General features: G+C 45.9%; 1 protein-coding gene across 1 annotated transcript; it reads right to left on the reverse strand.

The window, feature by feature from the left end:
• Positions 1-208: 208 nt before the first annotated feature.
• On the reverse strand, positions 209-17266 carry AAGAB (alpha and gamma adaptin binding protein). The gene is made up of 10 exons (XM_058033848.1): positions 17181-17266; positions 13077-13267; positions 12495-12591; positions 11743-11832; positions 9275-9358; positions 4530-4612; positions 4041-4128; positions 3321-3425; positions 2865-2914; positions 209-2282 (listed from the first exon to the last, which is right to left on the reverse strand). Exons 1-10 carry the CDS (start codon positions 17254-17256, stop codon positions 2205-2207), a joined length of 942 nt encoding a protein of 313 aa, XP_057889831.1. The 5' UTR covers positions 17257-17266; the 3' UTR covers positions 209-2204.
• Positions 17267-17324: the final 58 nt, after the last annotated feature.

Consider the following 17324-nt stretch of genomic DNA (forward strand, 5'->3'; position numbering starts at 1 on the left):
CCCAGGAACACTGGGAATGTCTGAGCTGGGAATGCTGCAGCAGCAACAGCTCTGAACTGGCACAAGGACACCAAACCTGGGGCTGTCCCTGCCCGTGGCAGGGTGGGACTGGGGGCCTTTAAGGGCACCTCCAACCCAAACCACTCTGGGATTCTGTGGAACCAACTGGGAATTCTTCTACACAAAGAGAAACTGAGAGGCACAAATCTGCCTTTCTGCTAATGCCCCTTTTATTCATTTCTGTAACAACTTCTTTTGTAAAGAAATTCTGTAGCCAAAACCAAAGGGTCTCTTCAGAAAAACCCCAAACAACCCACAAAAAAAATAAGCACCAGCAAAGTAAACCTTGATTTTAAACCACAACACAACAACCTCAAAGGATCATTAAATTATTTCCCAGTGTCTTCAGCCACACTTCCTGCCTCCATGATTTGTGCCCCTACAGAGAAGACCCACATTTACAATAAATCATGTTTAAAAGAGTTTTGAGTGTGGGAATGAGCTGCTGCTACCTCATAAAAAGGCAGCAAAGCACTGGGTTTTAACTGATATGATCTCATTAAATTTAAAAAGTCACATCTCTATCACATGTCTAAAGAATGGGTTTATAAAGTGTCCAAGTCCATTTTTTCTTCGCTGCCTCCACTCCATTCCCTTGGCACTTTGGCCATTTATCAGCATTGCACAACAAAGATTTAGAAAGGGCAGAAACAATCTCAGCTACCGAGAAGCCAATGGGGAAACCATTCATTCCCTGCCTGGAATGAGCCACCTGCAGCTCTGTGCCTCATCCTCTGTGCTGGGACAGAGATGGGGAGCAGGAGAAGGTGCAGTCACAGCAAGGCCCTGCAGCTGCCTGGGAAGGTGTCCCTGGCAGGTGTTTCCTTGGCTGTCTCATGTTCCAGAATTCTTCCCAAACCAGGTGTTTCACCACGGGGAGCTCCTGCTCAGGCTTCAGCTGAGAAACGCTTCCCAAACTGCCAGTGAGGCTGCAGTTCTTGTCCTTGAACGCTGCAGTTTCCATGCAGGAAATGATTCCCAGCATTCCAAGAATGATGATTTACATTCACCTTTGCTTCAGCATTAAAAAGGGAATTCAAGGAGCACTCTGAAAGTGCTGCAGGACATAAAGCCATCCAAGAATCGATGGCAAACCCACGTCCTGGGACTCAGCAATTTAGGGGACATTGGAAAAGGTAATTTTGGAATTCCTAACTGAGGGTGCTTAACAGGGTAGACTTTCAGATGGATAAGGAAAAGTTCTTGGGGCCAGACTCTTCCTGTGGATCCACAGCCTGTGCCTGCACAGAGGAGCCAGGGTGGCATCTCCCCTTCCTCCTCTGGCTCCTCACCAGGCTCCACGTTCCTTCCATGTCTGTCACTCCAGAGGCTCTGTGCCCTGTGCTGCTGTGGAAGTGATGGGGGCTCCCTCCAGGAAAGGGAATTCCCTCTGAGCCCTGATGGACACACAGGGAGTGGGCACTGAGCCCACCCAGGGGCACCGAGGGCTTTGGGAACTGTGGACAGAGCTCCCAGAGCAGCTCTGTGCACTCTGCCAGGCCTTGCACAAGGTTTGGGCAGGGAACTCCACCCCAGGAGCAGCAGCAGCCATCTGGCATTCCAATGGGAATCCAGGGAGTGTGCACAACACCTGGCACTGCAGGGAAGCCCCTGTCCTTACACAGGCAAAATCCAAACAGAACCCAAGCCTGGGGCCACATGTAATGGCTTTGGCACTTGGCAGGATGGGGCTCAGCAACCTCCTCCTCATGGCTCATCCAAATCTGGCCAGTCTCAACTGGGAAAAGCTCCATAAAACCATCCAAGAGCCCTACAGCTGAAAAATGCAGTTTGGAATTCAGGAGTGACTTCCCAAGCCCCAGCCCTGTGTGCAGAGATAACTGGGAGCACATTTGTTTATTTAAACCCCAGAGAGGAAATCATAAAAATGTTCATTTGTAAAATGTAAACTCATCACTGTTTCCTTGAACCACACTCGTGTCACCTCCCAAAGTCCTCTGGGAGAGGAGACAGGACAGTCAGACAAAGCCTCTGCAGCTGGAGATGCTGTGGAATGTGGAACATGGGGAATGCTGTCACCAAGGGCAGCAGCTGCAGCTAAATGGGGTTTTTGGCAATGAACACTAATTCAGGGAAGGAGTGTTCCCTCAGGATTGCTCTGGCACTTCCAGCTACAGAGGAATTCAGTTTTCTTCATCCGAGGAGAGACCTTCAATCTCATCCCTGTCTCCTCCAATTGCCATCCAGAAGGCTTTGGCCACCTACAATGGGAAAGAGATGGGAAAGGGAGAACATTCCCATCACATGACTGAAGATTTTGAATTTCCCATCCAAAGAGCAGGAACTGAGCAGCAGCTGAATCTGGCAACCAGTTCTGTGAGTGCAACACATCCTCTCTGAGGTGAAGGAATTTTAGCTACACAGGTGCAATGGTTCAGGTCACGGGAGGCACCTGTGCTACAAAACCTGTGCTATTTAAGGCATCATTAAATTCTCCAGGAGATCCAGACTTTTCCATTGACTTGTGGAAGCTGGCCAGCACCCCCAGTGACTGCAGGGCTTTCAGCTCAGAATTCAGAAAGAGGAAAGTCTTTTTTTATGGCACTGGGGTGGAATGAGATGATCTTTAGGGTCCCTTCCAACCCAAACCATTCCAGGACTTTATGCTTTTCTGGTATTTCAAGCTTCCAGGTTATTCAGTTTTTGGGAGATACCTGACAACTCTCATAGGACTGTGTGGTTTGTTCTCACAGCTCTTAATCCAGGAACTCTGCAGGAGCAGGAACTGTGCTTGGAAAGAAATCACCCATTTTACTGACCCCACCCCAGTTCCCAAGGCTCACCTTCTCTGCGTGCAGCTTCCTCTGCTCGTGGGGCAGCGTGGCTGCTTTGTCTGTGGGGAAGGAGAGGAGAGGGGCTGTGAAGCTCAGGAGGGAGCAGAGAACAGAGAGCACCTCCTGCCCTGGGTCTGGGAACTGCAGAGAAAACCTCCTGCCCTGGAGCTGGGAACTGCAGAGAAAACCTCCTGCCCTGGAGTTGGGAACTGCAGAGAAAACCTCCTGTCCTGGATTTGGGAACTGCAGAGCACCTCCTGCCCTGCATTTGGGAACTCCAGTGCAACATCTGCTGCTTCCAAGAGCATTATCAAGATAAAGGACAAATGAATGGAAACAGCAGCTACCTCTCAAGGACCTGAGGCAGGAGAACAGGAATTTCACAGCTTCCCAGCTCACTCCTGGCTCTATCTGAGCCACTGCAGGAGGTGCCAGAGCTCGGGTCCATCTCTCCAGGTGCGTTACCTTTCATTTCTTTCAGCTTTGAGAAGAGCCTTTCGAAGTTCTCCAGGTCCCCATCCCTCGTGGTCAGGCTGGCCAGCTCCTGGATGTCCATATCCAGCATGGGATCTGAAATACAGCTTGGTTGAAATGATTCTGGTTTCTCAACAGAAAACCAGGATTTTAACAGCTGCAAATCCCATTTGCAAATTCCAATGTCATAAGAGAGAAAGAAACACTTAATTTACTGATTGCTCATAAAGACAAATCATGGCATTGTTACAGTGGTGATTAATTTTATGGCAGAAATCCTTCCCTGTCAGCATGGGCAGCCCTGGCAGAGGAGCCCAGAGCAGCTGTGGCTGCCCCTGGATCCCTGACAGTGCCCAAGGCCAGGCTGGACAGGGCTTGGAGCACCCTGGGACAGTGGAAGGTGTCCCTGCCATGGCAGGGGTGGAATGGGATGAGCTTTAAGGTCCTTTCTAACCCAAAATATTCCAGATTCCATGATTCTGTGATACATTACATGTGAGCTCATCCAGTATTTAAGATTTCTTGCTGATTCCAGAATGATCTGGATTCACAGCCACAGAGTGCATCAAAGACTGATGAGGGCACATCAAAGATGCAGATGTCACACAGAGCTGGTAAGGCAGTCCCCTCTCCTGGAATGCTGCAGGGATTTCTGGCAGTGCCCGTGTGCCCCACGCTGCCCCGTGTCCCTGCCAGGTGTGCTGAGCTCACCTGCAGCACTGTGAGGCTCCAGGCTGTGTGTGCCAGCTCCATCCTCCCCACCATCTGACTGGGATTCCTCCCTCTCTCCTGGGTTGGACTGTCAGGACACAAAGATATTTCAGTATCCAGTAATGCATGAAGAAACATCAGCAGCAAATCAGGTGCTCCCAGCTTTTCCTTCAAACCCTTGCACGTTATCTCAAAGTGTTACTGCACAACCTGTGCCATGAGAGGTCCCTCCTGCAGCACTGGGAACTGGGGCTGCATGAAAGGATTTCAGGATGGATTTGCTGGGGTTTTTCCAATAACACCATAGAATGACAGGTTTTGTTGTGCCCAAAGGGGATAATTTGGATATAATCAAACCCATCTTGAGTGGAGCTTTTAGTGCTCTTTCCTTTGGCTCTGTGGCACAAGGGGAGGTCCCAGCCACCCGCAGTGGATGCAGGCAGGGCCTGAGCAGAGCAGCAAGCAGGAATTACTGGAATCACTGTTTACTTCTGTCTCCGGGGTCTCTTCACAGCCACGGCTCCTGTTTGCTCCTGCCAAGGTGCTGAGGAGACCAAAGCCCTGGGTCCTGTCTGCAACAAAGCACAAATTCCAAAATTACTGCAAATACTGGGGCTGGCCAGGTGGGAGAGGGAGAATTTCACAGCACCGGGGAAAACTGTGCCAGTGCACTTGCAAACAGATTTTAAGCAGAAATTTCACATCAATTCTAAGCTTTAAACTGTGTCTGCACTGTTTGCTGCTAAATATTCCCCCCAGGGAAGGGAATGTGAGCCACAGGAGATGTGGGGTCTTTTCAGAGCTTGTTGGAAGCCTCTGCTGCGTTGGGATCTGAGCTGGTAAATCCCAAATGGGCAGCTGGAAAATCCAGAAGCAGAATTTTCTGTTCCTGGTGCCCAGGTTTAACTCCATGGGAAGCAGCCCCGAGTCTGAGGGTGGATTCAGGAAAGGCAAGGAGAGCCTTTGCTCACACTGAACAGGCTGAGCACGACAATCATGGCAAAGAAAATTGTTAAATATCTAATTCAGAATTCCTGGGTGGATTCATCCATCAAATCCAGGGTTTCTTCTCACTACAAGGTGCTCTGGGCTCTCCCCACTGCTGGCCTAGGGTGTATTTCAATGCCGTTTTAAAACCCAACCTAAAAAGTGATTTCAAACCTGAACAGTCATCTAAGATAATAAATGTGCTGCAGTATTTTTAATTTGAACTGGCTGTATTTTTAAACCTGTTTTATATAAAAATATGTGCATAATGGGTGATATGATGAGGTGTTTTTTACTAAGTCAGGTTTTTCTAAGTCAGTTTACTACTCAATACAAACTGGCCTTGCACTGAGTAGTAAATATTTGCAGTTACACAAGGCACTCAGGAGATTTTTCTGCAAACCTTTGTATTTTAGTCAACTAAAAGTGAAAAAATGTGAAGTTATTGTACTAGAAATAGCCAGGAAACAATGACTTCTGCCAGAAGCAAGATTTAATGTTACTTTTTAAAAGAAGTATGTTCTAAATTATTACACTCATGACTAAGCTCTAGACTCAACTGTTGAGGTGATGTCATTTGGATGCTCTGCCCAAATTTCCTTGCCATTTCTCCAGCCTCTCCTTCTGAGGGGTTGGATGTGTAACTGGGCCCATCCAGCACTCACACAAACACATCTCCATGGGAGAATCCCTGAGCCCCAGTCCCCATTCCCTGCTCCTGCAGCTGATCTGTTCTGCCCCATCCCTGGCAGGTATTTGGGGCCCCTGGCTCTGCTTTATCCCTTTTGCAGCTTTAGCAGATCCCTGGCCAAAGGGGTGGGAAGAAGTGAAGCAGTGGAGCTGAATGAATTCCCTGGAAAACCTTCAGCTGCCTGTGAAGTCCAGCAGGTCAGTGAACAGGCATTGCAGGATAAAGTTTGGGATTTGCATCCCAAAGCAAAGCAGCTTGCCCAGTTTCATGGGCTGAGCAGAGAGCTGGCTTTGGGGAAGCTGTGAAGGTGGACATGGAGCCAATCTCTGAGTCACCTCAGGCAAGGCTGGACACTGCAGTGCAGAATGTCCTGGAGAGAGAACATTCCCACACTGGCAGAGAGGTGGATGCAGTGATCTAATCATGGCCCTCGTTCATGGCTGGGATTAGAGTCTGTCCTGCACAGAAAAATGGCAGTGGCTCCACATTCCCTCCTCCAACACTGCAGAACCTCAGCCAGAGTTATTACAAATGTCATCCCTTCTGAAAAACCTGGAGTGTGCAGCAGGGATCTCTGAACAGCAGCTGTTTGTCCCTGGATCCATGTTTAGGGAGGAGGCAGACACAACACTTGGTTGCAGGCACACCCTTGGAAAGCCCTTCCTATAAACTCCATTTATTGGATGTAAAAGTTATTTCAACTTCTGGGTGCAATTCAGGAAGTGGGTGATGCCTTACACAGTGTTCTTGAGGCAGGAAAGCCAAAAATTAGCTCATCCCACTTATGGAGGAGTCAGTGGCTATGCTGGAGCCCAGAGCAGCTGTGGCTGCCCCTGCAGGGCAGGAATGGGATGGGATTTAGGGTCCCTTCCCACCCAAACCACTCCTGATTCCATGCTCTCTGTAGCTGCACAGGAACCACTCATGATGCTCTGAACATGGATTCAGCATTCCCAGACTCCTGTTTCATGGCCAAGTGTTTTCCACTGCCTTTACCTATTATTATTCCTCCTGTCTCCAGCTGACACAAGGTGATCCTTACACATAAAACTGGAATTAACACATCAAAATTCACAATTTGTTTGAATGGCCCCCCTAAATGAGGTTAATTGGCTCTGATTAGAGCCAGGCTCATTCCTGGCCCCACCTGAGGTAAGCAGCTTCACCTGGGATCACTCAGGCTGGGATTTAAGCAGGAAAGAAGGCAAGCAGCCTCTTCTAGAGGACTGGAAATGGTTTCTCTTCTTGCCACAGAGGCTCTTGCAGGGACAGGGAAGGTTAACAGCAGTTTAATGCCTCTGTGGGGAGGGAACTGTGTCACCTGGAGAATCCCTCACGTTCTCCTGCTCAAGAAAACTTCCAGAGACTGAAGGGAGCTCCAAGGCCTGGAGAACCAACCTGACAGCAGCTCCAGGGAGGATCTGCCTGGCAGAGTCCCAGGTAAGGCTGCTCCTTTGGCTTGGAGTAGAGATAATGCTGCTCCATTTACTCACAAAGCACGTGGGATTGGTCACTTGGTGTAAACTTGTTTCTAATTCAACTGTGTTACATTTAATAATTCTTTTTATGGATTGTGTGAGAATGATGCATTTAATGGTGAGAGAAAAAATCTGAAGTTTAAAATTTTAATGAATAGGTGTGTGAAAAAAACCTGCAGCTTGACAAGAATTGTGTTGGGGATTAATGCAATAAAATAATGAGTTTGGTGTTTGTGCTTGAAAAAGGCTATTCCTGCTCTGTCTGTAAATTTAAATTCTCAAGGAAACAGGTTTTGAATTAAGGCAATGCTGTTGAATAAAGGCTGCACCTAACAGTGCTGTAAGTATTTGCTAGTAGGCATTTACTACTGGAACTCTCTTAGGGTCTCTGATAACTCCTCCCTGCATGGTTTTTAACCAGCCAGGAGTTGCAGGTCATTTTCAGTGGAAAAGTTAAAGTTGGATTTACATGGCAGCCAGTTTCGAGGATCTGGAGGAAGCTGAAAACAAAAGATATGTTACAGGTTGTAAAAAGTTTTATTTTAAGCAAAATGAGCTCAACAATTTCCCTTTGAAGGCACAGTCAGGCTGCAACACCTTCTAAGTATAGCTGACTTCCTGAGGGGTTTGTGGTGGTGCAGCAGTGCTGTGTGGGGCTGGTGCTGTGCAGAGAAAATCAGGATTTGTCAAGGAGCCTGACCTTTACAGAACACAGCAGTGATGTGCAGGAATTTCCCCCTGTGAGGAACTGAGCATGTGACTAAATTCTGCTGTTCTGTAAGGTGGTATCTGCCAGATACAGGAAATGTGTTGTTAAAAAACCGTTTTTAGCACAAGTGAGATAAATAACCTGACACCATCTGCCCAGGTTACCTGGTTCTCTGCAATGGTTACACTGAGTCACACCCTATGGGCAATGAGAAATCCTCAAAAAGCTGCATTAAAAAATGGAGGTTAATAATGCTCATCCTGGTTTCACTGAGTCCCAGCAAGCCCCTTGCAGATGCAGAGATTAACAGCAGCCTCTCAGGGCTTTCAATCATTCCACAGTTAATGGCTGTAGGAAGGGAGAAGCCACAGCAGAGGGAAATGGGACATCAGGGAGCAGAGAGGTGTTGGAAGGTTGGTGGTGGGATGAGGCTTTGTGAATAAGAAATTCCAGGCCAAGCACTCCTGAAGAGTTTGATCTTCCTACATTTTCTGTAGCAGTTTGTGTGATTAGAAAGGTAATTAAAGGATTTCAAGTAAATGGAAGGATCTATCCTTGTAACCACAGCATTTCCTTTTCTGATGACTCTAAGGCTAAAGTGATTTTTCCAAATTCTAACTCTACCTGATATCCAGCTTCCTCAGGAAATTATCTGGGGTTGCCCATTTTTTGCACTGTTGTAAATAAAATCTGTGGTTTCCATGTACTCAAGTGGGGTTTTCTGTAGCAAAAACAGCCCTTAAATGTTTGACACAGCTCCTTTGCCAAATCTCATCTCTGCACTTGCTATTCTCATCCCTACTACAAAAATTTAAAAAACCAACCAAAAATCCCCTACAACAAATGTGGAATTTAACCTTTACTTCTACACTGAAGCATGTATCAGTCTGGTAAAGCTGATAATTACAACCTATTTCTTAGTAGAGTTTGGTGGAATCAACTTTGAGTTTTCATTGCAACCTGCAGGATTAATGGAATATTTAACTGAAATTATTGGCAGAGTGCAAGTTAAAGCAGAGAGGGATCAGGAGCAGGTGCTGGAACAGGAGCAGTTTTACACAGAAATCCCTTCCTGTGAGGGTGGTGAGGCCCTGGCACAGAGCAGCTGTGGGTGGAAGTGTCCAAGGCCAGGCTGGGTGAGCTTGGAGCAGCCTGGCACAGAGGACAAGCTGAGCTTTGAGGTCCCTCCCCACCCAAGCCATAAATTCTGTGATAAATCTCACCCACTGCCTGTGGGGGTGAAAGCAATGCCTGGGCCCTGCTGTTCCCTGGGGAAGGTCCCACTGTGCTGCAGCTGTGCCTGTGCTGGCCCAGCTGCCCCACGTGAGCTCCCCCAGGCTGCAGGGCCAGGCCCAGGGGCACCACCTACCCCCCTTCATCACCACGTTGGACCAGACGTTGGCGTTGAGGGCCTGCACGATGCGCTTCACTCCCGTGGACTCGGGGAAATCATCTGCACAGAACAGAGAGGGGCTCTGAAACTCCTGAGAACAGCTCCAAACACCACCCCACGCCTCCAGAGCTGGGGCTGAAGGCCTCTCCTGGCTTCTCAAAATCATTGCCAATTCTGCTCCTAGTACAAAATGCAGATTTTGCACCTTTGATTGATGAGAGGCCAAGTAAATGTAAATTAATGCCTCACTTCTTGGGCTGAGCTTCCAGAGATAATGAACTGTGAGCTCAGCATTTTGCAGGTATCTAAATCCTTTTTGTTAAATATTTAGCAGGAGGCCTATATTAAGTAACATCTTTATAGCATATTATAAAAGTAAAATATACTTTAATATATTATAATTATAAATATTAATAAATTAATAATAATGAAACAGTAAATTATAATAAATAATATGACAGTATATTATACTTTATATTATATATATATAAATTTAATAGCAACAGACAAGAAACTTCCATCTTTCACTCCAAGATCTTTTACAATGCTGTATAGCATAGAAATATATTAGAAAATAGATACCAGAATTATTTTTCTTTCTTTTAGAAAGTAAAGAACTTGAGACAACCATTTAAAAAGGGCGTGATGCCTGTAAAAATGGAAAGGAATATTGTAAAGCTGTCCCCACAATAACTTACTCCAAAAGTTCCAGTAATCCTGGGAACTACAGGAACTTGAAAGCCCAGGGAAAGCATTATTCAGATTTTAATTTATTTACTGAATAGATTTGACACCACTTTGGATCAAGTCAGTTTTCCCATTTCCTCAGTTTAGTCAGCTTCCCATGTTTGTGCAGGTTGACAAAGGGAAAAAAAAAAAACCCACCCAAACAATCCTTTGGATACAAAACTGTTTTTGTTTAGAAATCAAACTCAAGTGACTCAGGGATCAGGTGCAGTAATTGAAAATGCCTTTAGAAATGCATTTAAGGGTGAAATCAGATGTTTTGCCCTCTGTGATGCTGCTGTTTGGTTTGATATCAGAGTCCTTATCAAGAGTCCCAGTTTAGAGCTCTTGTCCTGGCTGTGCAAACAACCGACAATGAGTCAAAACCAAAGTTCCAGTTTATTTGAGATGAGCTGCCTGAAATGTCAGAATTTGGAGCAGAGATTGGCCCAGTGTGTTTACAGCATCTGTTGTGCCTTTGTAACTCACCCAGAATGTTTGGGGGGTAAATAAGTTACTCACAGGAACAGTTCCTCCTCTGCATGAGTCACAGTGAATCAACCACCAGATTAAACAGCTAGGAAAGAACATGTATCCCAATATCCCACAAATTAACATCCTGAGTTGTTATTATTCCCATTAAAGAAATGGTAAAGAGCTTGTTCCCATAAATGGCAAAGAGCTTGTTCTTTACGAGAATTATTCAATAGGAAAATAACTTGATTAAAGGTTACTATTTTTAAAGCAATTAGTATTTGTTTAGTCTAAGGAGTCCTCACTTCCGATTTTCCCAGTTTCTGTGAATCAAATCTGTAAATCTCCCTCCTTGACTAAAAAAAGGGAAACACTTTTAAAGGCATGCTGGGGAGAGAGGGAAACTTCCCAGCTCCTCAAGATCCAATTTTAGCAGGCCCTTAAAGGGGGGAAAGGGGTGGGATGTGTAGCAGTGGGGATTTTATAGTGAATTATTTTTGGTGGCTGCAGTGTGCTTGGAGAACCTGAAATAGAGCAAATGTTAGTGACTAATTCCTCTCCAGCCCGCAGTTATCTCATTTTACTCCAGGGAGGTAAGGTGTAAATGCTTTTTTGTGTCACTGAAGTGAGGAGATAAGGCTGATGCTGATAAGGCTGTCAGGAAATGCACAGTCACTTTTCAAGAGTGGAACACCACATTTGACTCTTCTTGCTGTTTTTTTTTCAAGTTATAAATGTTGGGCAGCCAGTGATTCTGAAACTGGTTTATTTCCTGTGTAACAGCTCCTGTTGCTCTGAAATGTTTTTAACAACTTGCCATTTTCAGCCTATCATGTCACTGTTTGTACCAAGATAGCATAAAATAGTTTTCAAGTCTTTTTAAAACCAGAATTTTTCTGCCCTCATGCAGAAAAATGTTGCTTTAGATTGATTTTCCAAGTGGAATATAAAAACTTCTGATGTATCAATACAGTCCTAGGGCAGTGCCAGAAAAAGGAGCAGATATTTTGACGTAGGTGCTGCACAAACAGCAGCTGGATTTGGGAGGGGACAAATGGAATTTCTCAGAGGAAATAACCTCCTCCCCCTGCTGACCTTTTACAGCTGAGACAGCCCCACCAACCCAGAGCATTCCATGCTGTAATCATGTGCCATATCAACAACTGCAAGGGGCACAACTTTACTTAGAAGGTATTTCTGGGCACTTTTCAGTCTCAAAATGGCAAGAGAAGCAGCAGACCTACCATCTTCATCAGGCAGCTCCTCAGGGCTGAGCTCTACCAGCTCAAAGCCATGCTTGATGCACCATTCTTGAGCTTTCTGTCTGTTCACACCTAAATTGGGAGACAAAAATGGGTATTAAAGGAGAGATCTGAGACCAGTACCAGCACATTTATCAGAATATTTAGCTGTGTTTTATTCCCTCAAAGTTGTTTGCTTGCTCTGGAGTGTATGGGAAATGTAGAGCAGCTGGCATGGATCCTCCCATTCACTGTGGCTTCCAAAAATAGAGTTAAACTCCTCCTTGGAACTGAGGAACAGAATCAAATGGTTTTGCAGAGGGTACAATGCAGGTGTGAATGAAGACTTCTGCTGACTCTGGCTTTGACACTGAATTGAGCAGCAGGGACACATCAGCACCTCCCAGCTTGCTGTGGCCTAGAACCACAGCAAATGTGTGTGCTCAATGTCCAAATGTCAAAAAAATGGCATTAGCAACCAAGTTCTCCCCCTTTTTCAGCAGGGTCATGCACATCCAGCAGCAGGAATGCCTTTTACTCCCCGTGCAGTGGCAGGACAGAGCTGACTGAGCAATCTGGTAAAATTCTGGTTGAGTTCTAACACATCCCACTGAAGGTTTCAGCTCCTGCTCCCCTGAGCTCTCCAGGCCACTCTCACCCAGACTCTGAGAGGTAATTGTTGATGTAATTACAAAGTCAATTATTATGCAGACTAATGGCTCTGAGTGAGGATGGGAGTTCTCTGGGTCTCCTACCGTTCTCAGACACTCTGTCACAAACCAGGATCATCACTTCTGGCAGCCACTCTTCTGTCAGGGGCAGCCACTCAGAGACACCCTCCAGTCCAGTTTTCTGCAGGGAAAAGAAAAGTGTTCTTCAGAGTGCATTCTGCAATACTTTAGTTTTTAATAGAATAAGAATTGAATTATATAAAGAAATGGGCTTTTTTTGTCTCAACCTTTCTGGTTTCTGCTAAACCAGTTTTCACTGCTGCTGGTTTAGTAGAAACAATTTTGGGTGAAATGCCCTGAATTTTATGTTTAGCTCCCAAAATCCTGTCTGTCCTAAAGGAGCCTTTAAGAAGCAGCACCAGCTAGGAATAAAGCTGGCAGATGGATTTGCCATGGTGGCATAATGGCTCCTGAAAACCCCTCTTCCAGCTGGAGGAGAGGAGTAAGGGAGAAGGAAACTGCTGCTATTGTTAGCAGGGAAATGGAATAGTTAGTATTGAATATTGACCTTCTGCCAGTGAATAGAACACCTAAAGGGGATGGGTGGGGTTCTGGTTGATGGTCTCACTGTGGGAAGGCAGGAGAATGAAGCAGGAGAGCCCTTACTGTTGTGCTGTCAAAGTACACCACAAATGCCTGCACAGCCTCGGCGATCTCTGCGGTCACGTGGAACGTGTTTGGGACCACGCAGAGGTGGATATCTGCACAATAGTATTTGTTATCTATCGTCCAGGGGTAGAAATTCACTCTTCCACTTGTTATTGCACCCACAGTCAGGTCATCTTCTCCTGTGATACCTGCAAGAGAGAAAAAGGGTGAGGAGCAGGGTAAAAGCAGCAGCAAGAAAATAATTTGTCTAGAAAAGCACAGTGCCAATGCAGATCCATCTTTACTACAATAAACCAGTACATAATCAAGATCTTTAAAAATTCAACTCAATTTGTTACTCTGTCCCAGATTTTATTGCTTAGCTTTCAAAAGAGTTTATTTTCTAGTTTTCAGTCTAAAGTATGACCCAGAAGCTGCAGAAAGCCTTTTGTTTTCCTGGAAATGCCTTTTCAAGTGTTAACCTCACACTCAGTGGCTGTAAACAGGATGTATGGAGAGAAAACCTAAACTTTATTACAACCCTTGCATGCTCTCTGAGATGTAAAGATCTGTTTAACTGTGACCAAAAGCTGAGGGTAACTAATGAGAAAATAAACCCAGTTGCTACAATTCATCTGCAATTCCCATTAAATTCCTTGTGGGAGCTCAACCATTAAAATCCAGTGCTTTGCTCAGGTGCTGCCAGGCTCTGCCCTCCAAGGCAGGAGCCTTCCCAGAACACTCCTGGAGCTGGAGCAGAGCTGGAAGCACAGCACCCCAATATTCCTTGAGGGAAAGGCCAGGAAACCTTGTTCAGGCTGGATGAACTCATGGACACTTTGGAACACAGGTCAGTGATTTCTAAAATGGACTGAGTCATCCAGAATTGCCTGGGGCAGGAGAAGAGTTAAAGAATAAAGCACATGGCTTTTCAAGGATTTGTATTTGAAGGTACTGAGAGTTCCTGGAGCTGCTGGAACAGGCTGTTCCCCAAATAGTCTGGAGATGAATTTGAATTTATCTGTATCTTGTTAGTAAAGAGACAGGAAAACCTCCTTGCCAAGGCTGCAGTGATTTTTACAACTAAACTGCAAAGCTGAGAAATGGATCTGGTGCCTGAGCACGGGGCACAAGGCAGGGAGAGCTGCAAACCAGGATTATCTGCAGCCCTGGGGAGGAGGTGGAATCTGAGGGAGAAATGTGACCTTGGAAACAGAAACCTGTAGCCATTTCCTCCTTAAGAGAGTGAAACAGGAGTCTCCTCTCAGGGTTGCTTAAAATAAGAAGTGCCACATCTAAATGATTTTTCCAGGCTCAAGTTTGATTTATTTTGGATGGCAATTATTTTTCAGATTATTTCAGGTGATCATCTTTAATCAGATGATATTCCATGCTAAGATTACCCACCTCACTTTGGAGCTGGGGGACAAAGATCCTGAGTCACCACCAAACAAACCTGGGTTCTGAGCTTTGTATTCTCAGAGGTTTGTTTGGAATATGATATTAATTTCCCTTTACTAGTGTTTTGACAGTTAAAAATAAGTAAGTAAATTAAAATCAGTCTGAGCTAACAGAATTACAAGTCAATGCCACAAGAGGCTGAGAATAAAAAGGTCCACAGAAATTACAGAAACCCAGAAAATGAGCAGTAAGACCTGGGGAGGGAAATGGGGTGAGGAACAAAATCAGCTCTGAAGTCATTGGGTCAGTCACCCTAACAAGGATACAAAGGGGAAGAACCCTCAGAAAAGGTTTTCAGAAGCTGATATGAATTTCACATCTGCTTTGTAAGGGACATTTTTTAGAAGAGTTCATGGACAAATTTAGGTCTGAAAGCACTGCTAGAATGAGGCCATGTCCCATTTCCTATTACCTGCTGCTTGTTCCTGTGTTTTAAGGGGTTTTCTTTCATCCCATTGTGCTGCTGATTTCCCATCCTTCATGCTGAGATTCTGCCAGTTCCCTGTGGAATTTCTCTCCCAGTAATTGCCCTGTTCCCTAATACCCAAGTAGTATTTCAGCACTTTTAGCACATTGTGTGCGTAATAATAATTTTTTAATGATTACAACTTCTTTTTGCAGTTTTTTCCCCAAAGAGATTAAGATATTTACCACTTTCTGTAGTGTTTTTCAGGTTGAATAAATGTTTTAAGAACATAATGCCCTAAATGCTCCCAAATCCTCAGAGCTATCAGGTATATGGAGCAGTTCCCACATTCTGGGCCTTGAGAGCCACCTGGTGGAATGAACCATAAAAAATACTCCTAAAATTACACCAAGGAGGAAAGAGAGCCCAAATATGCTGGGGAGGAGGGGAGTGGTAAAAATTCAAAAAGAAAAGGAAGAACAATCAGACAGAATGAAAACTGAACCAATCTTATTTGCAGTTTTGTAATACATCACAATAATAACAGGCAGATCTATGTTGAGCACTTTAAAAAGATTTGTTTTGCCACAGTGTCCCATGAATTAAAGCATTCAGAAAAAGCTGAACAAATAAAAATATATCTAGCAAATGTATCATCAGCTGCTTCTCATCCTCCAGCCCTTTTCCACTGAACAGAAGGAAAACCCTGGAAAAAGTCTTGGAATTGGCCTGGAAAGTTCTGGCAGGTTCTTTCACACCCCCAAACCCTCCCCACTGCTGCCCCGTCCCTGCCTGGGTGTCCTTGAATGTTTTACAGTCTGCTGCCTCTGATTTAATGTCACTTGGGACTTAAGATGCTGATGGTATTTATTTTATCCAATGATTTTATTTCTTTCAGGAGGGTTTTAATGTAACCCAGTCAGAGGACACACAGACAAGACTCCAGATTTGGTACTGGGAGCAGTGGGAGCTGAGATATTCCAAAGTGAGTACTAGTCTTAAAAATATATGAGCTTGTATTTTAAGATTTTCTCAGATTAAGTAGCTTTTTGCTCACCTACCTTTTCTACCTGTTTCATTTTACTATGCAAAGTAATCAAAGGGGAAACCTAGAGGAACCTTGAGTAATTCCTTCCAATTTGCTTATACCTTCCTCAAAAACAAGGTAATAATAATATTTTAGGTGTGGAATCTTTAAATAATTCAGTGTCTTGCAGCTGCTCTGACAGAGAAGCCTTTGACTGCATATCTTGTACTGTTATTTTTCTTCCAGAATGTGCTTTAATGAGGTGGAGGGAGCCAGTTCCTGGGGGCAGCCCTGTGCTTGGTGAGGTTCTAAGAACTGTTCAGAAAGAGAGAAAAACAAATCCAGAGAAGATTTGAGGGAGTTAAATTCTACATCTCAGTGTGCACAGCAAACTGTTCATGAACTCCCTAAAAAACAGGGCTGTCCTAACACAGGCAACCCACCAAGATCATGAACAGCTTCTTCCTGGAAATCTCCCGATTTTAAAAATATTTTTTAAATACCAGAAATTCCACCATGGCTTTCTCTACTACCAGATCTTGTGTTCCCTTTTTGAGCCAGAAAAACAGCAACTGGTTTCCAGGAAAAACCACTTCCTACTGAATGAGTTCTATGTACTCGGCACCGAGTGTAATCTGCAATTCTACCAGCTGCAGGACAGAATTTTTAGCTTTCCCTTTCAGTCCTTCCGCACTGAGAAAGCGGTGAATTATTTCCTTAAAGCACTGAGGAGGCTCCCGATACCCTCTGCAAGGGCTCGGGGGCTGCGATCCCCCTGTCCTGAGGGGAGGACTGGGACCCTGAGAGCAGAACTGCGACCTTGACGGGAAAAATGAGAACCTGAGGGGAAAACTGGGTCCGTGAGGGGATGGCGGTGACCCTGAGGGGAAAACTGGGTCCGTGAGGGGATGGCGGTGACCCTGAGGGGAAATTTGGATCTGTGAGGGGATGGCGGTGACCCTGAGGGGAAAACTGGGTCCGTGAGGGGATGGCGGTGACCCTGAGGGGAAAACTGGGTCCGTGAGGGGATGGCGGTGACCCTGAGGGGAAATTTGGATCTGTGAGGGGATGGCAGCGACCCTGAGGGGAGAACTGTGATCCTGAGGGGAAAACAGCCCCCCTGAAGGCCGGGGCTGAAGGGAGCCGCTGCCAGCCCGGTTCGCGCGGGTGCGGGCAAACCGCGACCCCTGGTTCCGCCCGCTGCGGCGCCGCGGCGGCCCCGACTCACGTTTGACGAGCTCCTCGGGCGCGAAGCCCGCGGCACAGCTGGTGAGCAGCGCCAGCGGCCGCGCTGCCGCCGCCATGGCGCCCGCGCCGCGCCCCTTCCGCCGCGCCGCTACCACCGCCCGCGGGGGGCGCGGCCGGGGGAGGG

This window comes from Melospiza georgiana, chromosome 13, assembly GCF_028018845.1.
Source record: "Melospiza georgiana isolate bMelGeo1 chromosome 13, bMelGeo1.pri, whole genome shotgun sequence".
NCBI classification, from domain to species: Eukaryota; Metazoa; Chordata; class Aves; order Passeriformes; family Passerellidae; genus Melospiza; species Melospiza georgiana.